General features: G+C 40.5%; 1 protein-coding gene across 1 annotated transcript in view; it reads right to left on the bottom strand.

Annotated features, from left to right (window-relative positions):
* The window catches only part of NDUFA9 (NADH:ubiquinone oxidoreductase subunit A9), a 33075-nt gene extending 10051 nt beyond the window's left edge, over nt 1–23024 (bottom strand). The window contains exons 1-9 of the mRNA XM_036908610.2: nt 22888–23024; nt 18196–18366; nt 17742–17839; nt 14500–14591; nt 13269–13410; nt 9456–9558; nt 6569–6636; nt 5349–5425; nt 1713–1808 (exon numbers count right to left, since the gene is read on the bottom strand). Of these exons, the coding sequence (XP_036764505.2) occupies nt 1713–1808; nt 5349–5425; nt 6569–6636; nt 9456–9558; nt 13269–13410; nt 14500–14591; nt 17742–17839; nt 18196–18366; nt 22888–22936 (896 nt within the window). The 5' untranslated portion in view covers nt 22937–23024. The remainder of the gene's footprint in view (nt 1–1712; nt 1809–5348; nt 5426–6568; nt 6637–9455; nt 9559–13268; nt 13411–14499; nt 14592–17741; nt 17840–18195; nt 18367–22887) is intronic.
* Nucleotides 23025–27661: the final 4637 nt, after the last annotated feature.

Raw genomic sequence — 27661 nt, 5'->3', positions numbered from 1 at the left:
AGGAAATAGCTGTTTCCTGCTTCCTGGCTGCTGCACCTGTCTCCACTGCCAGAACCAGTGGGCTGAGCACCCAGGTGTTAGCCCCTGTGCTTTCAGTTTGTAACTGCTGTGGGCGGGGCCTCTGCCTGGCTGGCCTGATGTCAGGGCAGGGGCTGCAGATTTGTGAGCCAGTGCCGGCTGAGTGGAAGGCACAGCAGGCTGCGTATCATGGTGGGGGGCCTTGGAGCTGTGTAGCCAGCCAGGGGGATGGAGCACCTGAAGCTCCTAAAAGTTCCTAACCTGCTGGGCAGAGTGCACCCAGACAATTTCATCCACCTGTTCTTTCTCGTGAGCAGCAAGCTCTGTGCAATCCTTGCCCCTTTAGCATGCCTCTCGCTGTTAAGAAGTTTCTCAGATTGCCCACCTTTCTTTTGTCCCAGAGTAGCCAGATGTGGATCCCCATTTTCCACAAGCAGCTAGATTCTCAATCTCTCCAAGTATTCCGCCTGTCTTAGCTTCCCAACCCCACCAATCTCCAGAGCACCATGCAATGTATGTTCATGCTCCACGAGCAGATCTCTGGGTGTTCAGCAGTCCTAGGTCTCCACCCCCTCCCTGCTGTGTTTCTCTTCCTCTGGCTAGTGAGCTGGGGTGAGGGAAGGGCTTGAGTCCCACCAGATCATGGCTTTAGTATGTTACACTGTTCCATGAGGTCTGTTGTTTTCTCCAGATGTATGCAGTCTGGCACAGCCTTCTTTCTTGTTGCTCTTTTAGGATTAGTTGTATTAACTATATTTTCGTATTATATGTGGTTTTGGGAGGATGCCTCTATATCACACAGCCATCTTTAATCTCAACCTGTTTTGCTTTGTTTTTATACTCCACAAATGAGTCAAGTCATTGGTACTTGTCTTTCTCCGCCTAGCTTATTTCACTGAACATAATACCCTCTAGCTCCATTCATGCTGTTGAAAATTGTAGGATTTCTTTTCTTTTTATGCCTGAATAATACTCCATTGTGTATATATACCACATTTTCTTTATCCATTCATCTATTGATTGCCCTGGTGGTTCTTAAGACAATCTCTAGCAAACGGGATGTGAAAGCTGACCTGACCAGACCACTGGTGGGACATGATCACCCTGAGATCTAAACCTACAAAGGGAAGAAGTGAACCAAGAAGCCAGGAAAGAAGAGAAGGCAACCTCAGGCCCTGTGAGTGTCAGCCTGTTCCTTCCCCCACTATGAGATCAGTCTGCTCCTTCCCCCACTATGTAGTCAGCCTGTTCTTCCCCAATTACATGGTAAGCAGCCTGCTCCTTCCCCCACTAAGTGGTCAGCGTGCTTCAATAAGAAAGGGGCCCTTTCCCAAGGCTGGGTGAGTGCTACAGAATGAAGGAAACCTGATTGCTCTTTTACACAACCTGTGAGCAAGACACTTCTTCAAATGAAAACTAATGGTTTCTAACTGGAGAATTTAAAGACTTGCAAATTTCACTTCTCAACACTCATTGTTTTTCTCCCCCACAGAATCTATGTTTCCCTTTGTTAGGCACCCCTCATTCTTTCCTGGACTAAGGTCAGGACTTCAGGAGTATCGGCTAGTTAGAGATTCAGAGATTTCACTGACATACTTTAATGGACACACTCCCTGTAGCCCTAAGTGAGAGCACCACCAAGTATACTGAGTTAGCTCTATTTCAGAAGGCCCAGAAAGAAGCACTTTACTTACTGATAGGCAAAACGTGGCAAAGGATATGGGAGGAAGGGTCTGTGAGCCACAGCAAAAATATATTGCACCAGGTCAAAAAGCACATATCGATTGGGCCTACAAAAAGAAAATTGACAGCTCTTCAAATGACTTGCTCCTTACAAATTTTCTTTCTTAATTTAACAAAATAATATTCTTTCTTATGAAAAAGGAAACATATGCAACATAGTAAATACAGATTAGCACAAAGAAAAAACCACCCATAATCACACCAAAGATACAGTTAATACATATATATCTTTCTCATCCCTGTAGATACACACATTTTTTTTATTTTTGTAAATATAAGGTTACGCAGGTCAGCCTATTCTGTAACATCTTTTTCACTTAACATTAAATCACAATTTTCTGTTACTAAACATTCCAGTGCATGTCTAATGATTGCACATATTATGTTGCACATAATTGTATTTTACTAATTGCCAGTTTTGAGATATTTAAGCTAGTAAAACTATTTTTCCTTTATAAAATAATGTCTTAATGAAGTCTTATAATGCATATTTGTACTTATCCATAAATATGTATCTGTAATACATTCTGGAAGTGCAACTGGCTCAAAGTATATTTGGAAATTTTAAGACTTTTACTGAATTCTTCCAAACTACTTTCCAAAAAGGTTGTATCAATTTATATCCTCACCAAAAATTAGTTTAGTCATAGAAAATAAGCAAACAAAATTTTACCAGTCTGCAAGGTAAAAAAGGTACCTCAACATTTTAATTCACATCATTGTAATACTAGAGTCTTCATATATTTTTGACCATTTACACTTCTTTTTCTCTTTCTTCCTCGAGTCCCTTTCTATAAATGATGTGAAAGAATCTTTTCTATTTTAATGATACGGTTGGAAATATCTTCTATTGTTTGTATCACGCCTTTTAATGTTTGTTTTGTGGAACACAAATTTAAACATTTCATTTAATCAAAACTACTGATTTCTTTTACTTTATAGTTTGGTCTTACATTTTTATTTAGAAAATCCCTCTACAGTCTCCAGTGACATAGACTTTCAAATATTTTTCCTAATGCTTTTGTTTTTGTTTTTTTAACACATAAAATAAGTTCCTCCTGCAACACATTTTTGTATTGATATAAAGATGTAGCACCACTTGCTGAATAATTGCCCTGGTGACATCCTTTTCCCATATAAGTGTCACCCACATCACATCCTGTATTCTTACATATATTTGAGACTATTTCTGGACTTTCTATTCTATTCCACTGATCCAAATAGCTCTGTACTGTTATGACAAAGCTTTATTAATTATCACTGCTTATAACACATTTAAATATCTCTTCATCCATTTTCCTAATTCTTTTTGCCTCAGAAAACCCAGGAAAACTGAGAGCTGAATGAAGGTGATATTTTCACTAAAACAAAACAAAACAAAACAAAAATGTCAGCTAGGGGAACTATCAGACAAAGCTCCCAAATAGCTTCCTTCAAATTCCAGAAGGATGTAAAAGAATCATTACAGGCATAAAATATATGCTATGCCGAACAATTTGTAATACAATGACAAGTGATGCTGGTATCATGGGTAAACTAATTACATGTAATACACTTGCTCTGCAGCTGTTCTAAAGCACTTTGTGTTCCATTAACTGTGACTCAAAGACTGCTTTTCATGTCATACCTAAAAAAGTGCCACTGCTCACAGAGAAAGCTATACTAAAGCCTGTGTCCCTCCCTGCTTGGACTTCATGGTTCGGCATTGTAGTCTGTTTTTGCAAATAGCCTTAGCAAAACCTTGTGCCCCAGACCTGTCTCAACTACTCTAGTGCAGTAAAACCCCTAGTCTGGTTAACCCAAGTATCCACCTTCTTTGTGCCTGAACCCCCAGCCAGTCAGAGTTGTAGAGAAAATAAAATACAACAGGGCTAACACCTCACCTTATATTTTTGATCACTGACTTCAAATGGGAGACTCAGTTCTGCTCTGTCACCCTACTATGCCCTCCTAGAAGTGCTCTTTTCCTGTCCTCTCAGGGAGTACTTCCTTATCTTCTGTCCTCAGATTTTCTGTCTACTGTTCAACCCACCCCACACTGCCTTCTAGCTGATGATCTCACTTGTCCTTTCATCATGCTCTTAACAGTGTCTTCAGAAGTATAATTTTTGTACTTTTGATGAAATCTAATCTATCTTTTTTTTCTTTTATGGAATATGCTTTCGATGTTATACCTACAAAATCTTTGCCTGACCCAAGGTCCAGAAGATTTAAAAATTTTCTCCCAAAAGTTTTATAGTTTTAACTCTTATATTTAGGTTTCTGATCTACTTTGAGGATTTTTCACATATAATGTGAAGTAAGGGTCTGCATTCACTTTTTTTCATGTGGATATCCCAGTATCATTTGTTGAAAAGACTATCTTTTCCCCATGTGACCTTTGTGAAAAATCAATCACCCATAACCATAAAGGTTGATATCTAGACCATCAGTTCTGTTTAATTAATCTATATGTCTATTCTTAAAGCCAGTCCCACACAGTCCTTCTAACTGTAGCTCCCAAGTTTTGAAACTGGGAAGCTTCAGGGCTCCAACTTTATTCTTTGTCAAAATGGTTTGGCTATTGTGGGTTTTTGAATTTAGAATCAGTTTGTCAATTTCTGCAAAAAGGCCTATTTCAATTTTCACAAGATTAAATTGAATACATAGATCAATGTAGGGAAAACTGCCATTTTAACAATGATGACTCTTCCAATCCATGAACATGAGATGTCTTCCCATTTATTTAGTCATCTTTAATTTCTCTCAGCAATGATTTACTTTCAGTAGACAGGTTTTATATCTCTTTTGTTAAATTTATACTTATGTATTTCATTGTTTCTGATGCTGTGGTGACAGGTCCTCAGCCAATTATGATGTGGATTTGGTACTTTTCAATTTGGCAGATTTAAGTCATAGTTTTTCAGTTTCAGTTAATTCAGGAAAAGGGTCAGGGACTTAGCTGTGACAGGATTCAGTAATCCCAGGTTAAGTCACACAGTTTACCTGTGCCCCATTCTTCCTGAAAGCAAATCTCACCAAAGAGGACACATGACAAGTGATCCATCTTGCACAGCACTAGTGACTGTACCCTAAACCAGCACCTCCAATCTCCTGGGGGCACTCGGAGAGGCCCCCAAAATAATTTCATTTTGCAATTGTACTTACTCCCCAAAGTGACCTATGTTTTAGAAGTTATTGTAATATCCTTTTATACATTAAAAACATCACTGGAACAGCATAAAACCATCCTTGGGGATCACTGGGCTAAGTATGTGTAATAGTCAAGGGCACTGGTTCTCAAACTTTGGGGACAGAAAAATCATTTATTAAAGCTGATTCCCAGGTTCCCTCAAATTCTGATTTAATGTAAGAATTCATGAAATTCTGATCGTGGTAGCTTTTGGACAGTTCTTTGAGACACACTGGCCTCAGGACTAAAGGGAGTAAGGCTTCTTGAATAAACATAGATGAAGAGAGACACTGTAAAAAATGCAACAGATTAATCTGTTAGTGATGTATTTAAAAATTTATTGTTCTTGTATATCAGGATAACCCTTTCATCTTAGCAGGGAGCACAACTTTAAAACTGAACTCTAGACACTTACCCAACAAAGGCAAAAGTTTTACCTCTGGCATCTGAATCTTTAAGGGTATTAACAATTCCTTTGGATACATCTACAACCTATAAAAAAATCGTAACACATGTCTAAGTAATTGCTGAAAGAGAGAAATGAGAGATGGGGGAGAGAAAAGAGGGAGGAAGGAAAGCAGGCCACAGCAATCACAACAAAAAAGCCTGATACATTAAACAGCACTGTCTATTTTCAGAACGCCCCTTCAAGAACCCACTTCTGAAGAGCTTAAATAATCTCCAACTGGAAGGCCTGCCAAGCACTGTCTCTAGTCAGAACACAGGCGTCTCCAGGTGGCTGTCAGGGCCTTTCTGGCTTGCCTCTGCCTGTCGTCTCTCCACTCTCTCCTCACATTACACTTCCTCTCCGTTACTGTGCTATCGCAAACTATGAAACTGAACCACTGCCAATATTCTACCTTTCTGATTTTCAAAAATTACAACTTTATATGGTTTTGGACCTGATGGTTTTCAGCTGGGACTGATTCTGGCCTCCAGGACACACTTGGCAAATAAATGCCCGGGCACACTCTAATCATCCCAAATGGTGAGGCAGTACTACTGCCATCTGGTGGCCGGAGGCCAGGGATGCTGCTGAACATTCTATGGCAGCCCCTAAACAATTAGCTGGCCCCAAATGTCCACTGTGCCACCAATGAGAAACCCCTGTTCAACACAATATGGAATCCAACACACTCTCCACCTCTGGGCCCTGTACACACTGTTCCCTAGCATGGAACACTCTTCCCCAATCCCTTCCATCTGATTTGCTCCCAGGAGGTGTCATATCCCCTAGGAGGCCTTCCCTGGCCCTCAGGTGTGGATTAGGTGTCATTCGGATATAATTACATAAAATCCTTTCCCTGACACAGCACTTCTTCACATTGTACAAGTGCTTTGCTGACCTGCCTCTGACTGAACCCACCTTGAGAATAGCAATTGTGTCTGTCTACTTAATACCTCTACATGTCCAGTGACATGGACACTTGCCTAGTTCATTAGGAGTTTGGTGCATTTTTTTAAATGAATGAACAAGTGAAAACTTAGAGAAGACATGCTCCACTTAGGTAAACTAAGAGGCAATCTGCTGGCGCAAGTTGACAAAGAAGAAATGACAGTTACAGGATTAGGATAAAATCAGAAAACTGAGCCTAAATCTGAATTCAGCCAAAGCCCTCCATCCAGGATACTTACATACACGGGCTGTTTCACTGTCTTCTTGCCCAAGGCAGTAAGAGGTACACCACCAAACCAACGAGCATCTGGCAGAAAAAAAGAGAACTATTCTTACCAGGTCTAAACTGCTGTAAGACCCACCAATCTCCCGCTCCTCCAGGTCAGCAAAGCACTTTGCATCATAGAAATAATGAAATAAATGTAGATGACTCTGAGGAAGCTGGTGAGCAGCCATTTGGTTTTCAGACAACACACATGGATGTAAAAAGGCCGGATATTTAAGGATATGGAGAGCAGGGGAAAGCAGTCAAATGGCTTGGCCACTTGTCTTCTATTCTACAATGCTAAAAGCATGGCTCCTGCCAAGCCTGGACTGCACTCCATTCAGTGGAGTAACAGAGGAATCAATAAATCAGTGATACCAGAAAAAAAATGCTCTTAAAAGTGGAATTTAGTATATGACGAATGCAGTGTCATAAATATGTGGGAAATGGAAATATTATTTAATATATGTTGTTGAGACAATCATTCTATTTGGTGGCAAAAAAACCCCAAATGGTTCATATATCACCATAAACCAAAACAATTTCAAGTGGACTGACTGTAAAGGTAAAAAAGCTTTCCCCAAAAAATTTCAAAGAACAAATTATTTATAAGAGCATCTAATAGAATAAAATATAGCAATAATTTAACTGAGTTGGCTAAAAACTGCATACATGGAAAGATGTCCTGGGTTCACGGATTGGAAGACAACATAAGATGTCAATACTACCCAAAGCCACCTATAGTTGGAATGCAATAACTATCAAAACCCCAATGGTGTTTTTTGCAGAAATATAAAAATTCCACCCTAAAATTCATATGGAATCTTTAGAAACCCAGAAAAGCCATTAACTATCTTGCAAATGAAAAACAAAGTTGGAGGTCTCACATTTTGATTTCAAAATTGATTACATACTATAGTAATCAAAATAGCACAGTTATCAAAATAATGGCATAAAGACAGACCAATGGAATAGAGAGAAATAACCCTTATATATATGATCAAATGATTTTTCACAAGGTATGAAGACCATTCAGAAGGGAAATAATAGACTTCTGAACAACTGGTGCTATATGGATATCCACATATAAAAGAATGAAATTGGACCCTTCCCTTACACCACATACAAAAAAGAACTCAAAAAGGATCAAGGACCTAATAATAAGAGCTAAGACTGCAAAACACTTTGGAGAAAACACAGAGGAAAAGCTTCATGACATTGGAGTTAGCCATAATTTCTTGGCTATGACACCAAAAGCATAGGCAACAAAAGTAAAAACAGATAAACTGGACTATATCAAAATGAGAAGCTTCTGTGCATTGAAAGACAGAATGAAAAGGCAACCTACAGAATGGGAAAAATATTTGCAAATCATAGATCTGATAAGGGGTTGCTGTCCAAAATCTTACAATAACCAAAAAAAAACCCAATTAAAAAATGAGCAAAGGACATAAAAAGACGTTTCTCCAAATAAAATATACAAATGGCCAACAAGCACGTGAAAAAATACTCAACATCACTAAGCATTAGAGAAATGCAAATCAAAACCACGAGATATGACCTTACACTCAATTACTATCAAAAAAATAGAAAATAACAAGTGTTGACAAGGATATAGAAAACTGGAACCCCTGTACTGTTGGTGGAAACATAAATTGGTAGAGCCACTGTGGAAAACAGTATGGCAGTTAAAAGGTTAAAAATAGAATTACTATATGATCCAGCAATCCTACTTCTGCATATTCACTCCAAAGAAATAAAAGCATGGTCTCAAAGAGATATTTGCACACCCACATTCATAGCAGCAGTCACATGTTACAACATGGATGAACCTTAAGGAAATTATGTTAGGTGAAGTAAGCCAGTCACAAAAAGACAAATACCATGTGATTCTACATATATGAGGTACTGATAAAACAGTATTTCATTAACTTTCTTAGTACTTCCAAGGAGAAAAGTCAGAATCCTCTCCCAACACATAAGCGAGTACATAGAGAGGTAATGTAATTCAGCAGAATCAGAAGCTAAGTTGGGTTCTTATCATAGACTTTAAAAATGTATTCTCTCCTCCTGCTCCTACAGAAATACAGGAAAATCATTTTTTCACCCCTCAAATCTCAGCACTTTGTCAAGAAGTCTGCTCTTCTCTGCCAAGACAAGTCTAATTAGTAAACAAAAAAATAAAAACCCTGAGAGTAGGCATAAACTACTTCCTACCCATGAAAGCAGTTTACATACTATTTCCAGTTTCACAATGGCCAAATTAATATTTATTAATCCCTAATCATGTTCCACAGAATTTGTTATTAACAAGGGAAGACCAAGTAAATGTATCTGACAAAGTACGATCCTGCCTCTTTGTCTTTCAAAATCAACATCTAACTGACTTGGCGATCCAACTAAAGGTTAGATGGCAGTTAGCAAAGGCTTCATGTGAAAAATACGGATGAAGCCAACACTTAAGCACCAGCTATGTGGCAGGTGCTGTGATCACGCCGCCTCACTGAGTTCACACGCCCCTCCTGCGGCAGGCGTGACCATCTCCGCTTTACCAGAGGACGACACTGCCACTCGATGACTTGCCGAAGTCAGAGTTAGTGAGTTCCGGGACCAAACTGGAAATCCAGGCCTCCCACTCCCAAACCCCTGCTCTTCGCATGAATCTAAGGTGCTGCTTCTGCTACAAAGATCATGAGAAGGACGGTGCTGACCAGGCAAAGATAACCTTTGTGAGAAAATGGCAGCGAAGGGAGAAAAAATCTAACCTCAGTCTATCAAGTCAGAGAACACTGTTAGCTTGTGCTTAACTTTAACTTGGTTAACGGGTATCCTTTCTTCTACTATTAAGAAATAAAACGTACTTGCAAAATAATTGAGAAATCTATCCTCTCTTCCAAAGATGTCCGACGGTTTTATGATAGTGGCTTCTGGAAATGCCTCTCTCACTTCTTTCTCTCCAACAGCCTAAACAAACAGCCAAACAAACAGGGCTCTGAGACATGTGAACAAAGCTTGCATTCTTTCCACTATCAGGACATCACTTGTATTTCAAAGACAGTATTTTCCTCCAGATTAAGGTATTATTCATTAAACTCAAATTACTAGAATTTTTTTTTTTATAACATATAAAAACACCCTGCCTCTTGAGCTCTAGTTGTGTTTCTTCCCATGTTTATTTGGTGGAAGCTTACACAGAAAAGAAAGGAGAAAAATGAGAGTAGAATTTTTCTAGCCTCCATTTTTCCTTCTAACCACAGATTCTCTGTGTCAACAACCTAGCCGTCTGCCAGGGAAAGGAGGGTGTGTCGGAGCAGGCTGCAGTAGTGGAAATGGCGGTGGTGCACACCTACCCAGAGGCGCAGGTGACAGGGTCATTACTCTTCCCAACCTCAGCTGTTGTACTACCCTCACTCGCTGTCCCCCACTCACCTCCTGACCAGGCCTGTGCTCCACGCAGACATCAGCGCGGAGGTCAGTACTCCCGCCCACACACACCTGTCACTAACCACCAGGGAAGTGCAGCTCAAAACCACAATGAGATCACCTCGCACCTGTCAGAATGACTAGTATCAAACAGACAAGAGGTAACAGGTGTTGGTGAGGATATGCAGAAAGGAGAACCCTGGTACCAACAGCATTATTTTAAAAAAGAAGGAAATCTTGCCACCTGGGACAATATGGTGGGTCTTGAGGACATCATGCTAAATGAAATAAATCAGAGAAAGACAAGTACTCTATAATCTCACTTATAGGTAGAATCTAAAAAAATTTAAAAATCCAAAAAATTGTACTCTATTTTAGATAAAGATTGGTGGTTGTCAGAAGTGGGCAAAATGGATAAAGGAGTCAAAAGGTACAAACTTCTGGTTATAAATAAGTCAGTCATGGAATGGAATGTACAGCATGGTGACTATACTTAATAATACTGTATTATATATTTGAAAGTGCTAAAAGAGTAGATCTTTAAAGTTCTCATCACAATAAGAACACATTTGTAACTATATTTAGTGATGGATGTTAACTAGACTTATGGTGGTCATCATTTCACAATATATACAAATATCAAATCATTCAGTTGCATACCTAAAACTAATATAATTTATATGTCAATTATACCTCAATCAAAAAAACATGTATTTTTACCACTGTAAGTTCATGTCATCAATTTTAACTGGGCCCTCAACAGTTCCCGGAAGTAGTGTTTTCTTCTAACTGGTTTACCTTCCCATCCTACAACTTCTCTAGTCTATTCAAATTTCTCCCTTTCTTTTCTCTTCCTTATAGTAAATGATTTCACCTTTTATTTCAAAGAGAAAATACAGCAGCAGAGAAAAACCACCTCATGTTCCCACTACTAAATCTAAAACTCAGGGGCATGAACCAACATTTTCTCCTACTTTTCTACAACAGAGTAGAGCCACCTCCAGGGCTCCAGGGCTCACCTCCACTTGCTCAGGAACCTGCTCAATTTACTCTCCTCTATCTTCAGTTGCACTCTCTATCAGTATTTAAATGTCAAGTTCTTCTGCCTTAAAGGAAAAAAATTGTCCAACTCCACATGTGCCTCCAGCTTCCTGCTCCCTCCATCCTCTTACCAAACCATTTAAAAATGCTGCCTGCCATGACAGCCCCGCTGCCTCAGCTCCTGCTCCCTACCTGTACTCGGGACTCTGCCCCGACAAGTGCACTCAAACCATTGCTGATAAGGTCACAGATGACCTCCGTGCAGATCCGAGCTGACCGTGCCGGTCTCACCTTACTTTGCTCCTCAGCGGCATTCCCAGATAAAGCCCCCCTCCTCGTAGTGCTGTCTCCCCTTGGCTTCCACAGCCACACGCTCTCCCGGGTCCCCTCCTGCCTCACCAGGCCCACTCCTTATCAGTCTTTTTGTTTTGTTTTTTGGTAGGTACCTCCTCACCTACCAGACCACGAATCACTGGTATTCCTCTGGGCCTAGTCCAAAGCTCTTCATCTACACATCCTCACTAGGCCATCTTACCCCCTCCCACAGCTTCAATTAACAACAAATGCTGGTAAAACATTAATATCCTCAACCAAACCTCTCTTTTGGGCTCAAGGATCATGAACCCCATTCACCACTGTCACCTGGCTGAGGGACACCTAAAATGCAGCCCAAGTCACATCCCCATCCATCCTCCGGAAAGCAGTGTTTCTCCGCCTTTGCTGCACACTGGAATCACCTAGGGAGAGTCAAACAATACCACTGCCCAAGTTCTATCCCCAGAGATGCTCTTTTCATTGGTCTGGGTGCAGCCTGGGCATCAGGACTTTTTCAAACCTTCCTCAATGGTTCTAATACGCAGCACAGGCTAAGAACCACTACCTTTAGCCTCAAAGCCTTATCCTTCCCCAGCGCCTCTCGCCTTCTTCAACAGTAGCACATCTACTCAGTGGTTTCAGCCAGAAGGCTGGACATCTCTGACTCTTCCCTCTCTTCCCCTTGACCCCAGCCCTTCCAAACAGACACAGAGTCAGATGATTCCAGGAATGCTAGGGCAGAGGCGGGCACCCTGTGCTCACCCTCGTTCCCCTCACCAAGGCAGAATGAAAATGCTGAGGCCCGAACGTGCTGTCAGCCAGTTCTAGGACTATGAGAAACAGAGCAAAAGTCCTGGTAAACCTTGGCACCGAGGTGGTTAGAGTTCCCTATTGCTACGTCTTTCAGATACCCAGGCCTATGAATTCCCTTTATGTTTAAGCCAGTTTACACTGGATCTGCTGATGTTAGAAATTAAATGCTCCTAACTGATGCTGCCTTCTTTCCCCAATCTGTGTTCATGTGGCACACCTGGTGCATCTGGAATCATTTTCCTCAATGGACTAGAAATTAGATGTGGGCTAAGACCATGTCTGTTTTATTCACTACTCTATCCCCAGTGCCTACTCCAGTATGTAGCATTTAGTAGGTGCTTAATAAATAATTTGTTTAATAAAAGAATGCAGTGGGTCAAAAAGTTGGAGCCACAGTCACGGAACTCTGTGGTCCATATCAGTCTGCCCCAAAGCAGGCTCCTGGTGGCAGAAACTAAATGCTGACTGCAGCCCCAGACACTGTAATCCCTGAGTCTCCAATAATAAAGACATTTCAGGTTATAGACTGACTCAAAACCAGAGTGGTCAATCCCTACATACAATCTGGATGACAGTGAGGCTTCTACAAGTATCAGAAGCCTATATACTGTGCGGACAGCCACTTTCCCTGGCCTTCACACCACCCCTTCAAGAGTGGCACAAGAAAATGACTATGCAAAGGGTCTGGGAAAGAAAGATGATCATTTAACCTGGGTGGGTGACACAGGTGTGACTCATTTGGCAGAAATCGTACTATACCTTTTATGATGTCTACTGTGTAATCCTATTATGCCCCAAGAAACTTTAAGCATCTGAGGGCACATAATGACATTGGTCTATCCATCTTTGAAGCCTCTTAGCATAGTTCCCTGCAAACAGAAGGCACTCAACCAAAATGTCAGAACACAACACACATACACACACACAAACACACCCACCCAATTCTGGATGTGGAGAATTAAAACCCTTTTTGATTCTGGCTAAGTCAAGGAGAAACCCTTCTCATTTAACTCATGTTTCAAAGGGGCCAAGAAACCCTAATTCTGTGAACCAACTTCCAAATCAACTTGTCACTTACTTACCTTATTTCTCATATATCTAGAAGAGCTTCTAATATCGGCATTCAGATGTGAAACATGAATGAATTTTTCAACTCCAGCTTCCTTGGACACTTGAGCAATTGTCTGGGGAATCTTCACAAAAACATCCTCAAAGTCAAAGTTTCTGGAAGAAAAAAAAGGGATCAGTTAAGAACACCTGACTCAGGATTGCAAAGCTTTCTGTGATAAGCTGGTTTTCATACCACTGCTAGAAATCATAACAGTTAAACTTTTAAACAGCAGTGACTTAACCCAAAGTCAAAATTAATATACATGTATTTTTTATTTTATTGTTGTCATTACTGTACATAATTTAAAGTTTACTATGAGTTATAAATCAATATACACAATATTCTCTGATCGCAAGGAATTCCAAGACTGAGGCCCTTTAAAAACATCTGGTTGGGTGAGAAGAGGTAAATGTCAGGGGCTGAAAGGAAAATCACCTCTTACCCCCAGGCCTTTGTTTCCCTCAGAGGAAAAAAAAGAACTAAAAACTCAGTCATCAGTTTAATCCAATAACATTAACCAAATGCTTACTCTGTACAAGGCACTGTGTTAGTGGGGGGGGATATGAAGTTGAGTAAGACCATCCAAGTCATCACAGAACTTAAAAATATGTGATGAAGCAGATACAGATAAATAAATCTAAGTCAAACTTTAATAAATGCTAAAAGGGAGGGTTGAACAAAGTGGTGTGGAACTACAGGATTAAAACATTATTTGTTGATAACTGACCCGCACAAAGGCTAAAAAGAACCATTCAAGCCAACACTGTTTAAACTGTTCACACAAAGTGCCATCTTTGATTAACAATGGGGAGAACAGATCTAAAACACTTTACCAATGTTCGGCTTACTGAACAGTAGGACAGGCAAAATCCTGCTACCTAACCACATCCCTGCTGGACAGATCTAAGAACAGGACCAACACCAGCCATTCCACCGCGTTGATAACACCAACCACACTGATATGATCTGCATGGGCTGTTTATGGGCAGCACTTCACACTGCTCATTTATAAGAGACCTACTGACAACTAAATCCCTTAAGGGGGGGCCAATGGGTCTGTAGGTGGTTGTTCAATCAACACTCATTGATGGGCAAATTGCAAATATCACAATTACAATGCCTGGCATCAGCAGGTGCCCAGTGATTATCTACTGAGCCCAAAGACAGCTTATGCAAAGAAGAAAGAGGAGTCAAAGACTTACTTCGTTTCCCATTCTCGCCCAACAAGATTGATGACCACGTTGCTGTGCTTCACTGCTCTTTGGATAGAATCTCTGTTTCTCCCATTCCACTCCTATAAAAGTAGCAGCCAGTCAAATGAGAACATAAGCAGCATTCCCTGGCACTTAGCAGTTTTGTAGGTCCTTCATTCCCCCTACCTCCTGGCCCCAGCAATTTTCAAAATGAGCCATCTGTTGCAATCATAATACAGTGCCATTTCATACAGTCTCCATCTACTAGAACACAAATGGTTCTGAGGTCTCAGACTCCCTGCTGATTCTCTGACTCTTCTGGAGATAAATAAGCCAAATTATATTTGATTCAGGTAATCAAATGAAAGAACTGGAAAAGACTCTATTCATTCTTAATGGGCCATATCTATCTTTGTCTACCCAACTGCCTCCTACCAGTCTGTAAACAAATCCAGTAATCAAATGTCCCTGAAATACAACCAAAGAACCAAGATCACTGCGGAGGTAATCTGACTCTCCCTTTTTTAGCAGCAACCAGTTACAGACTGAAGATGGGGCAGTATCTCAGAAGCTAACTGACGGGAGCATTCAGGACTATCTTCTTATTGCTTTTTAAATTCTTTCCTCTTTATAATCCCAGCTCTCATCATTTCTACTTTAAAGACATGAAAACAACACTCAGAGAGAAATTAGCTGTCTAAAACTTCTGGGTGAGCCAGTGGCAGACTTTGGGGCAGGACTTCTGCAGTCACTTAGGACTTCAGTCAGATTGACAATCCTTGTCCAAAATAGGGATTAAATAACCCCAGACAAAGGTACAGCACTTTCTACGTTAAAATAAAATAGAATTTTCAAACAGTCCCCTGGGAGGTAATAAGTATTCAGAATTTCTTAGGGTCAAATACTAGGTGGATATGCATGAGTGAGTCGGGTGGGACAGTGAGAAGGGACAGGGGAAGGGAAAAGAAAAAGGGAGAGAGACAGAGACAGCAGAGTGTACTAAAATGCTCATGCAATTCTGATGAGCGAGGAAGGGCCACAGAAATCAGACTCAAGAACAAGAGATGAAACCCTCAGAGGAGGAGCTAGTGACAACTGCCGATGGAGAGTGGAGTACCAGAGACGGCACAGGGTGACAGCTTTGGAGTCAGACAGGAGTGCAAATTCCAGTTTGCCACTTACTAAACTATGTACAAATTATCTCTGAAACATCCACATAAACTTTGAAAATACGAATACCTCATGGGGTTGCCATGGTGATTAAGGGAACTATACATAAAATCTGTAGCACAATGAGTGACATATTCAACAAAAAAAGGAGCTCTACACGTAAGAACAAGAAAAGGCTTTTTCAGAAAAGATGGCAAGGGTGGAGAGGAAGAATCCAAGAAGACTCAGACCGGAAGAGCTTGAGGTATAACTGCATGAACAGCCCAAGAGCAAAGCCTGGAGAGAAGGAATCAGAAGGAAATCAAATTCCCAGGGACAAGACCCCCCGGGCATGGTCAGCTCAGTAAACCAAGTGGCCTTTCAGACAGCAGTCTCTCAACAGAGACTAAAGGGGGGAATCAACACCTCACACCTAACATGGTCCATCCTTCTCAAAAATAAACAATAATATAGTAAAGTTCCTCCATTATTCCTTGTCTTTCATACACATATTATATTCAAAGTTATGTGTTTACTGTCTGTATTCCCTACTAAGACTGTAAGCTCCCCTGCAGTCTTGTTCAGCAAGACATGCTCAGAGCTTAGCTCAGTGCTAAACACAGAGCAGACACTCAATAAATACCTGCGGAAAGAATGGAATACATGTCGTATGGTGTAAACCCAGGGATTCCACATTTGCAAACCAGAAAAGCTTTCACCTATCATTTATGAAATACTTTTAAAGACTGACAAGACAACCAACAATCTTAATTCATAAAGAACTAGGAAAAAGCTATATTGTAATTATTTACGTAAAATAAAAAATATTCCCCCCTTTTTCTTTTATTGTAAGTACTATACCCAGAAGATACTTGAGAGTTAAGATTTTGGAAAAGAAAAACACTTTAAAAACAAGAAATTTCCATATAGATACTATACTTAGCTTGTGACCATTCAGTTAAGAAGAAATGAAAATGCCTTTAAAAATAAGTCAAAATTTAAATAGCTCACAATCTGTATGAATATACCAGTGATATTAAGGATGTTCACCAAACATTTTCTAAAAGGGGGAAATGTGGAAACAGAAGAGCTCAGTTCTATACAAGATGACAAAAGCAGGGAAAACTTAGCTGTAAGACCAGTGGACCAAGCATCAGAGCCCAGGGTGTTCTCACGAGGATCAGTGCAGGGATTCTGGGCACCGTAACTGTTTGTGAAAAGGGACTGCCCTGGGTACTGCAGGATATTTAGCATCCCAGGCTCCTACCTAATAAGCCAGTATGGTCTCCAGTCATTGTGATAACCAAAGGGCCCACACAGTTTTTAATCACTCCCTTGCACAATCTCCCCCTCCCCATTCTGCCTACCTAGTTTCCTTTGGGAAAAACCTGTCGATTAAAGAATGACAGGGGATGTTCAGGAAGGACTGTTCTAAAACATTAAGTCTATGCTAAGCAATCCAAGTTACAAAACACCTTATGTGTGATTTTCACTGTCTGCAGAGGCACCATCCAATAGAAACATAACATGAGGCCCATCTGTCATTCCAAATGTTCTACTAGTCACACTTAAAAGAAACAGGTGAAATTCTTATTCAATGATATACTTTATTCAACCCAATATATCCAAGAAACCTGGTATTTATTTTACACTTATACCACATCTCAATTCAGACAGCCACACTTCAGCACTCAAAAGCCACATGTGGCTAGTGCCTATCATACTGGACAGCACAAGTCTAGGGCAGGAGTTGGCAAACTATAAGCCACAGGGAAATCTAGCTTTCGGTCTAACTTTGTAAATAAAGTTTTCTTGGAACACAGCTACTCCCATTAATTTACATATCATCTAGGCTGCTTTCAGGATGACAAGAGCAGAGCTGAGTTATCATGACAAAGACCTTATGACCTACAAAAGCCGGCCGTTTACAGGAAAAGTTTGCCAACTGCTGGACTAGAGTTTACAAGAATGCCCTGAGAATGGAGGATGCCCTAGGGTCCACTCTGGGATGAAACCGCTCCCTTATTATACTGCCTCTCTCCTAAAAGTGACCTGAGTAATTTACATTTGTCAACTTACATAATCAGTCCTACGGCTCTTACCAGAAAGATAATCTGACCCAAGTCACCCATGGGACGAAGGTGCATGATGTCATATGAATCACACCGATAAGGTACGATCACCTGTGACCCCATACGTCCTGAAAATGAACGGATTGAAACAAGGATCAACATTAATGTAATACAGATATGTTAAACAACAGTGATTTGGTAAATATTAAATTCCAGGATGACACAATAATTGATATTTAACAAAAAGCCTGTTTTGCCATGCTAGAGATGCCATTAACTTTTCAGGGTTGCTTATTCTTGTTTTGACATCCTATACCAGAAGCATGGGTGTGCTCATAATGCACAGCAGATCAAAATTATAAAAATCCAAGACAGGAGTAATTTCATAGCACTGTTAAAATGAAAGAAACACAGCTTATGGCTGCTCATTAGTCAAGTCTAATAAATGGCACAGGGCTACACTGAACTCCTGAACTTTACTTACCAAGGTGGTTGACAACATAGCGGCCCAGGAATCCTGTTGCCCCAAACACAGTGGCCACAACCCCACTGACTGAGGACCGCCCACCTTTTCCATGAGGTATGAGGGCGTGATGAAGCTGGTGCTGGGGCGAGCCATGAAACCTGGATGTGGCTGTTGCAGTAATAGGAGAACCTTAAACAAAGCACAGAGTATACAAAAATGGCAAATGTTACTCTAAAAGTGACTATGAATAGTGTTTTTCCTAGGAACTTGTAACATTATTTTGCTATCAGTACTTTCATTTACTCAAGTTACTATTCAAATTTAACTTCTCAATTAAAAGTTGTAACTTAGGTGACAACAGCCAATGATAATCACAAACTATTGCAACAAAGAATCCACAGGACAGAAGAAAACATACAAAAATGATAAAGTAAACTCCTTGCCCTACAGGATATAATTTACCTAGCAAGGTAAATTACATTTTTTAAAAAGACACATTAAATAGTTACAAATTAAAGAGCATAAAACCTCTATGTTAAAAGAATCCGAGAGAATGCCAAGCAAGGAAGCAACAGATTAGACAATTATGAGGAAGGCTTGCTGAATAAAGTGGGGAGGGTTGGTTTTTTTTTTTCCAGTATTACTGAGAAATAACTGACATAACCATCGCTGTCTAAGTTTACGGCATATGGCATGATGGTTTCATTTACAGGTACTGTGAAATGATGACCCTAAATATCCATCATCTTACATAGATATAATGAAAAGAAAGAAGAAAAAAATTTCTCCTTGTGATGACAAGTCTTAGGATTAATTCTCCTAATGTTTTCCTGAGTATCATACAGCAGTGTTAGTTAGCTACATTCTAACTTGTGTTTCTCCCTATCCAAATGTCTGGAATTAGGAGGAAAAGCCTAGCCTCCAAAACAGTGACTGAAACCAGAGATTAAGAAGCAACACTGCAGATCAGGCACAAAATAACAACAAAATAATAATATAATAATAAATGATAATACAATATGTATAGTATATAATAATATATTATAAATATATATAATAAGTTTAACAGCTAAACTTACAAACCTCTTACCAGATGCCTGATATTATTCTAAAAGCTTAACAGCTATCTTATTTAATGCCATTTTTATGCAACTTTACTGATGAAGAAACTTACGTCCAGAGAGGTTAAGTGACTAGCCCAAAAAGCCAGCAAAAGAAATTGAGAAACAGCTAGCGAGGTTAAGAAAAAGAACACGCAAAATGGCATCCAGAAGCCAAACAAAGAAAGCGGCGGATGGAGACAGCAAACACTCTGCAATGCCGCTGAAAAGTAAGTAGGATGAGGAGAGAGGACCATCAATCTAGACAGAGCTGGCTGAAATGACCTTACTTCCTTCAGAGCCAGTTCATGGAGTGGGAATGAAAGCCTGGCTGGGGCGGGCAAGGGAGTGGTCAGAGCAGCATCAATAAGTCCTTTTCTGAGGTGATAAGATGCAAAGTGCCAAAGAAAAATGGAACGAGAGGAACATGAGGACAAGGAAGGATTTTTTAAAAAATATGAGACACTGTAACATATTTAAAGGCTGATAGATGTAACCCAGTAAAGGGGAAAAATTAACAGTTCAGGAGAGGGCATGAACAGGTACAAGAGGACGGGACTGAACGTAAAAGTGAAGGAACTGGCCATAGATCAGAGCAGGAGGAGGTTACTGCCTGCGGGAGGGAAGGCAGAGGATTTCCACAAGTCACCTACTACATCTTTATGGTGGGAAAAAGAGCATGGTCTCATCTTAATTCTTAGATTTTTCTGTAAAGGTGAGATGAGACAAAAGCACATGTTAGAAGTTTTAGGAGACTACCAATGTTATACAATGATTATGGAGAAAGAGATGGGAACTTTACTAGGAAAATGTAGTGCTGAAAGTCTGCCTGAGAACTGTATTCATCTATTTAAAATAAGGCCAGTCAGGTAGTTTGGAGTATTCCTTAGCTCGGTTCTCCACTGCTCAGGAGCAGGCAGAAAATATATGGAAAGCCTGGTTTCATCAGTGTTGTTTATTATGACAGTGGGAGATGGTCTGGAAGTTGAGAACGTGTGAAAAGGAATGATCAGAATAATGAGTAAGAAAAGACGTGAGGACATCAGGTAAGGACAGATCGCTAAAATGGGAAGAATAACTGGAGTCAAGAGATTAATACTTCAAAGAATTGTTATGGGAATTAAATGCATTTAGCACATTACCTCACACACATTAAGCACTCCATGAGTAAGATGACTTCAGTTACAATTACTTTGAAATTCCTCAGAAGGTAGTATGACACTTACATGGGTGTTTTTTGTTTTTGTTTAACAACTATGGATCAAGCACTCATCTTAGAACTGTCGACTAGCATAGTAAAAAAGTCAAAGTCCCTGGCCTCATGGAGCTTACATTTTAGAGGGTTGATATGAGAATTAATAATATATAGGTAAATACTTATTACAGCACCCTGCACATAGTAGGTGTTCAATAAATATGTTATTATCCTCTTTGGCTCCAGCCTGTCCATTTTCTTCCATTGATTAGGAACAACCTTAGAAGAGTCTTATTTCTGATTCATCTATTCCTCTGCTCAAAAACCTGCAGTATTCCAATTGTAATATCCAAACCAACAGTCTCCAAACATATTTCCTTGCATACTGAGTTCATTTTTAAAAGGACTTTATAGATTACATACGTGCTCTGTGTAGTACCAATGTTACACACATTAAAAACATATTAAAGCACTTAGAATAGTGTCTGGTATAGTTTGACCTATGTGTTAACTATTGTTTGCTATTATTATTGAAAACGTTTTTTAGAAGTTCTAACACTGTATTTTTATATCCCACTGATTCCTCTTACAAAATCCACTTTGGAGACCATTGGTTTAAACTCGTCTTGATTTCCAAAGGCCTCCATTATCTGATCCCATCAAAGGTATTCACCCTCCTTTCCTAGGATTCCAGATCTACAGGAATTTCACTGCCTGCTAAGTATTTCATGACTTCCTTCCCACTGCGTGTCCTTGCCAGTGCCAGGAAAATGTCCAGCCTCTCTGACTTTCCACATCATAAAAACTCTAGAAATCTCAAGGGAAGCCCTGCAATTCTCCATTGGTCTTCCAATCTTCCTTCACTACTTCAATGATACTAATCTTTCCCTTTTCTGATTTCCAATGGTATTTAGGAGTCTCTCCACATTTCATTAGATATAACTGTTTTACACAATTCTGTTCTATAGTGTTTTGATTATGTTACACACTAGACTTGCCTCTCCAGAGTTTACCCAAAAGCTTACTTTACCAGAGACAATAAAGCAGAGTGGCTAAGAGCACAAGCTAGGGTGTCAGTTTAAAAAAAAAAAAGCTGGGGGGAAATTAAAGGGAAAAAAATGTATGAAAATACTGTAGCTCACAGACAGCAGGAACTGAATAAATAGCAGTTATTATCATTCACAATAGCCATTATGTCACACCGATGTAACAGTTTAACAAGAACCAGCAAACATCTTTGCAAAGAAGTCATGGCTACAAAATCTATACTATACTATGGTATAAAGCTACTATATGTGATGAGAACCAAGCATGTTCCCAGGGTCTGTAGCTCTACTCAAGATGGAAAACAAAAAAGGATCCTCCCATGCAAATTCACCCCCCGCTGAACATCAGAACTATCTGTGGAGCTTTTAAAATTGGAGGTGCAAGCAGCGAATCTCAAAAATTCTGATTCAATTACTCTGCAAGGAGACCCCATTTCCATTTTATATAAAGCTCTAAGAATGCCTGATATCCAGCTAGTTCTGAGAGCAAATGATTCTGTGATGACTAAAATACACTATGGAAAAATAAACTTTTCGAGATTGATTGAAGCATGTTTACGAAGGGGTGCCGGGGAAAGAATGACAACGAAGTGTAACTGTATTCCCAATTTCCTTGTTTTTCTAGCCTCTCTTGAGTAGGAGAGCAAATATATTCTTTCAATTTGTAAGATCATGCCAGCAGATCCAATCAGAAGAGAAGAGAAAATGAACAACGCTTAGACAAATCCTAAGACACCCTTTACTCCTCTCCCTTTCCTTTCCACTAAGCTCCTAATATTCTCTTTCCAGGCATCCCTTGCTGTCCAAGGCCTCCGCACCTCAACCTAACACCCTCTACATCTGCAGCCATGCTTTTGATTTAGAAAATGCTTCAGAGATATTACTTCACTTAAGCGTTTCAGAAACTCCCTGATGCGGTTTACCATTCCCGTTGTAAAAGGAAGAATCTAAGCTGACACCGATTAAAGGGTTGCACAAGGTCGTAAAGTCAGTCAACAAAGAACCGTTTCTCACTATCCTTTGGATTCCACCCCTTTCGGATTCCTCCCCGTTCCCGCCCGCCACACACAGGTATTTCTCACAATCCCAAACCCTATAAGAACTCCAATTTTCTCGATCCTTTACAGGGCCCCACTCTCTCTCCCTTCCCGTTGCTCACGTTAGCTCAGTGCAGACCTCTTCCTAAGTGAACAATTTATTATGGGAGCCGGGGACGGGAAGGGAGAAACTGTACAGAGAAAGCTCCCGACGCAGAAAAGCCAAGCTGCTCAGGGGGTCTGCGTGGCAGCTGCAGCACGGCGCCACTCCCCAAACTTTCCATCCCGGTCTCGGAATCCCGAACGGGGCCGCTGTTCCCGGTGACACTTACGTGACATTGGCAGGGCCCGGGCAAGCCGGGGGTGAACGGCGGCCGCCATTTTCTCCCACAATCCCCCACTGCTGGCGCTTCGGCGGCGGACTACGGCAACTAAGCTGGGTCAAAAGTGGTCGTCCGCGCCTGTTGCGCAGGCGCTAACCGGAAAAAAGAAGAGTCGGGTGGAGGGTACGGAAACGGGGACTTGGCAGGATGGATGGGAGGGAGCATGATGGAGAGGGACTGGAAGGGAAATAAAAAGAATCTTGTGGTCGGAATCTCAGATCCGGAACGAACTGTATGGGTAACCTCATGGCCGAGGAATCTCACGTTGAGAGGCAACAGGGACTGATTCAAGGGCAAACAAAATGTCAGACCCCGAGCTGCAGGAGCGCAGCTTTCCTGCCTCTCAGCCCTCTGTTGCCTAAAAATGTCAGATAGGGTAACCCTGGTGAGACGGGGGAAGGTGGCGTCGTGGCTCCTGCCCTCTGCAAGTTCTTCAAGGAGAGAACCAGTGCCCAGGGGAGGGGATGTGCAGAAAAGAACTGAGTGGGGCGGGGACGCAGAGGGGAGGCGTGGGGAAGAGAAGAGAATTGAGGATGGGCACGTCTAACTCGGCAAACATTCTCAGCTCGGAGCCTTTGCTCCTGTGCCCTTTTCCTGGTATGCTCGCGCAAATGTCTGCACCAGCTCAAGGCCCTGCTCATAGGTGACCACCTTAGAGAAGGGCTTCTTTAACATCCGAGGTGGTCATTATTCCACCCGTCTTTATGATTATTACTCATTTATCACAGCACTTATAACCACCTGATAGGAATCCAAGGATTCTTAATTTGAAGTGTGATTTCATGAAACATTTCCGTCTAACCTACGGAAATGTTACATGAAATGTACTGTGTGCCATCTGCATGTTTTTCCAGAAAGAAACTCGAGGTGGCTCTCTAGAGCAATGGTTTGTACTTTTTTTTTTTTTTTTATTCGACTGTGGACCCCTTTGAAGATCTGCATTTTTCTAGAATGAGGTATCTAGAGCATGTGGAAGTTCCAGGATGATAGAACACTCGCATTTTAAAAGTTTATTCTGGTCAGCCTCTCAAGATGCCTGAGTAGGAGGCTGCAACCAGCATCCTGTCCTAAGACATCTACCTTGGGCTATTCAGAAAACAAACTAGTTTAGGGACTCTTCCTAGGCTTGGTAATTCTTTCAGTGCTTTGTTTTTTCAAGAAGAAAAGAGCGTGCATTGCTGGGATGGACAAAAGACCTATAGTGAGTAGAGAGTTTGCATATAAGCCCTGTTAAGATTGACTGTTCCCACTCCATCCTTCTCCAGTTGACTGCAGTGTCACCTACTAGACTGAATTGGAAGAGGAACGAAACTTGAAAAATGTTATCAGAGAAGTTGAATAGTGCTACACTGTCTTATGTTTCTCAGCCTCATCCAATGTTCGGTCAGGACTTAAAATTCTGCACTGACCCCTTAGCTCTGTGCCCTCTGGAGCTTACAGACAGATCCTGGAGTCAGTATGAATATAAACGTGCTTTCCTGGTTCTGATAAATTGACAGACCCCATTATCATCAACAACTTCCTAACACCTGTGTAACATTGACAAGCATGTTATTTTACATCTCCAAGTCGAACACTGTCTCATGTTCCTAACACCAGTCTCAAGGTGGCATGATATAGTTGAAAGAACACTGACTTAAAACTCAGAAAGTTAGATCCAGTCCTAATTCAACCAGTAAATAGTTGTCACCTGAGCAAGTTTCCACACCTACAGGGACAATAATACTTACCCTGTTACCTCAAAAGGTTGTTGTGAGGATCACATGACATAATGGATATGAAGGTGCTTTGTCAACTGCAAAGTGCTATGTGGATGTACATGCAGTTCCATTAAAAAACCACTGAGGTATCAAAATCATAAAATGTTAGAGCTGGAAGGGATCTTAAGAGATGATTAAGCCCAAAATCTTTATGAAGCTGAGACCTAATATAAAAGATCAGCAATGGAAAAATAACCTTGTTGAAGGAAGCTTGCAATAAACCAGCCACTTTTGAATTCATTAACAGTTTTAATCTTTATCTTGTGGCCTTGATGAGAGATTTCACTTCTTGGAAATTATGCTTTAGTCCTATATTTAACCTGGGTTAACTCACATATCTTGTTTTAAGTTAAATCCATTGACAAAATTTCCCCCTTATTCCTTACCAAAATTAGACAGTTAGGGAAAAATTAGTTGGGAGAAAGCAAGGCTAGTCCTTCCAAACTAAGCAAGAGCTTTGGAGTTGAGTCTTCCCTCTTCCCCTGGTCCTATGGCAACTCAATTGCTGGTAGCCTCCCTGCTGTTGCTATAGTGACAGTGATGTCACCAGTTGTGATTCTGATGTCACTCTTCAGTCCCCACAAGGGGGAGGTACATGGGAGGCTGATGGAGGAAACAAGATCTTGAGCTGAGCAAGAACATCTCAGAATATTCATTGACATCAAAAAGTCTATTCTGCAGTCTTCTGTGGTTCACCATTCCAGTGCTACAGAGGTAGGTTATCCCACTAGCCTGATAAAACAGCCCATTTTCTGAGCCTCTAGGGTTAAGAGGGAGAATTCAGTGACAAGTGATGGGTAACTTAGTGTTCAGCCCAGCCTCCTTCTTGGCCCAATTTTATTTTCACATCAGAGTCCTCTGGAAATAAGTGAGTCTCTCCTTCAGCAGCATTACCGCTGGACCTACAAACTTTGCTGCTGAAGTTTTAATTTTCTTGTAGATTTGACCATATCTTCCTGGCCATCCTTTTGGGGACCAAGAGGCTCCTTGCTTCCCAGTTTGATGATGAGACTTGAAAGCCTGATGGATGACCTGCTGACTTTTCTTCTTCATTGTGTGGCTGTTCCAAAAGCTCTTTTCTTTCCAGTCAGCCTGCTGTAGTTCTGAGCCCAGATTCTCATTCCCCTTTTATCCTCTCACTATCCTTTCTGAAGACTTGGCAAGACAGCAGAGAACTTGGGAAAGGCAGAATGTATCTAGCTGTGCAAAGAGTGTCTGTACTAATGGGGCGCTAGGGAGAGAAGCCAGGGGAAAGAGAGAGGGACATCCACAGAGAAGTTAATGGTACACACCTCTAATCTTATTTAAGCAAAATCAGCTAAAACTGATCACAGCAGCAACCTAATTCATTGAGTGTGTATACAATGTGCAGGCACTTAGAGAAAGGGAGTGAGGGAGAACAAGAGAATAGATGTAATTGAATTGAATATATTCTTCATTTTTAAACTACTAAAAAAAACCCTGATTGAATAAACTTCAAAACTTGATCAGATATGTATCAACCCTGCGAAAGCTTCCCTTGATGCTGCCTATAGTTTGAGCTTTTCTATGAGTTTAAGAGTCTTGCATAAATAGGTGCCTCTTGCTTATGGTGGATGTAGGAGAAAAACGTCTTGAAACAGAGCTGTTGTCTGGGACATAGCAGCCCTAATCGCACCCCTGTGTTGCTGAAGCCCTCCGGCTGGCGTTCATGGCTTGCTCTCCTCCTCGGTTATTAATGTGGTAATAATTACATTGGCATTTTAAGGAACATTCAGGTCATCCTTCTATTATTGGCCATAGAAAAATTTCACAGCTTCCAGGATCTTAACCTGTAATATTTAAAGGATTATATATTACTGGTTTTAATATTTTTCTGACCCTCAATTTCCTAATCTGTAAAATGAGGACATTAGAATAAATGGTTTCTAAGGCCCACTTGTCTTTACATTGAATATAGTTAGTTCTCTTTTCTTATCAAATGTAGTAGATGACACAAATCCTTTTTTATTTTCCATGCTAACTCCAGGATTTTATTCAGTAACTTTGAACTTGAGAAATTTCTGAATCCACTCGTTGGCTCCATTAAAATCTTTCGATTTTCCTTCCCTCTTTTTCCATTTTCATTATGGGAAATGTATACAGATTTAGAAATCTGAATACCATTATCATCAAAAGGTATTTAAGTACCTCTTTATGTACTACTATCCCGGGCACTTTGGGGAGTTAAAAATCTAAAACAAGCTTTATGGATACAGATAAACATGTAGAAGAATAGGAAATAGAATAAAAACATTAGGAAGTGTTTGCTGGATATACATGACTAATAAGTATACTTTCTGTTTGTGAAAGAAGTATAACAGGACCTTTGAGATGTTGATTTATTTGTGTTAAGGAAAGTCTGTTAATACATCATTGGATAAGTAAGTCTCTTGGATGAACTTACCCACCACAGGAGTCAAGCTTCAAGAAAGCCTGAATGAATGACTTACCACCATTGCAGACTTGAGCAAGCCGTTTCGTTTTTGTTCTCAGATTCTCCAATTTAAGAAAGAGAAAATTTAGCTATCTGTAATTAGAAATAGATAGTATTCTTATATGCTTTCAGCATATATGCTTTAAGCACCAACTTTAAGACACCAGCTACTATGAGAGATACCAAGATGAGTGAGAAAATACATCTGGTCTCATGAAGCCATCTACTACAGGAGATGCAATATATGTGAGCAATTAAAATACTAGGCAGGATGTAAAGGTTGAAACTTCAATGAGGGGGCAATCACATTCAATTAGGTATTTAGAAAATATTTCATAGATGGTGTAGGTTTTGACCTGGGCCATAAAGTAAGGCTTGGATTTAGAGACATTATTAAGGAACTGGGTGGATATACAAGAAGAGAATGCATTGTCCTAATGTGTTCAGTTTAAGTGTCTTAATAGAGGTAGTGTAGGGAAAATAATTAATATGCAAGCTGGTTTTGACA

The sequence above is a fragment of the Manis pentadactyla genome, chromosome 14 (genome assembly GCF_030020395.1).
Source record: "Manis pentadactyla isolate mManPen7 chromosome 14, mManPen7.hap1, whole genome shotgun sequence".
Lineage (NCBI taxonomy): Eukaryota > Metazoa > Chordata > Mammalia > Pholidota > Manidae > Manis > Manis pentadactyla.
Note: the sequence above shows the minus strand (reverse complement) of the source record. Positions and strands in the feature narration are given on the sequence as shown.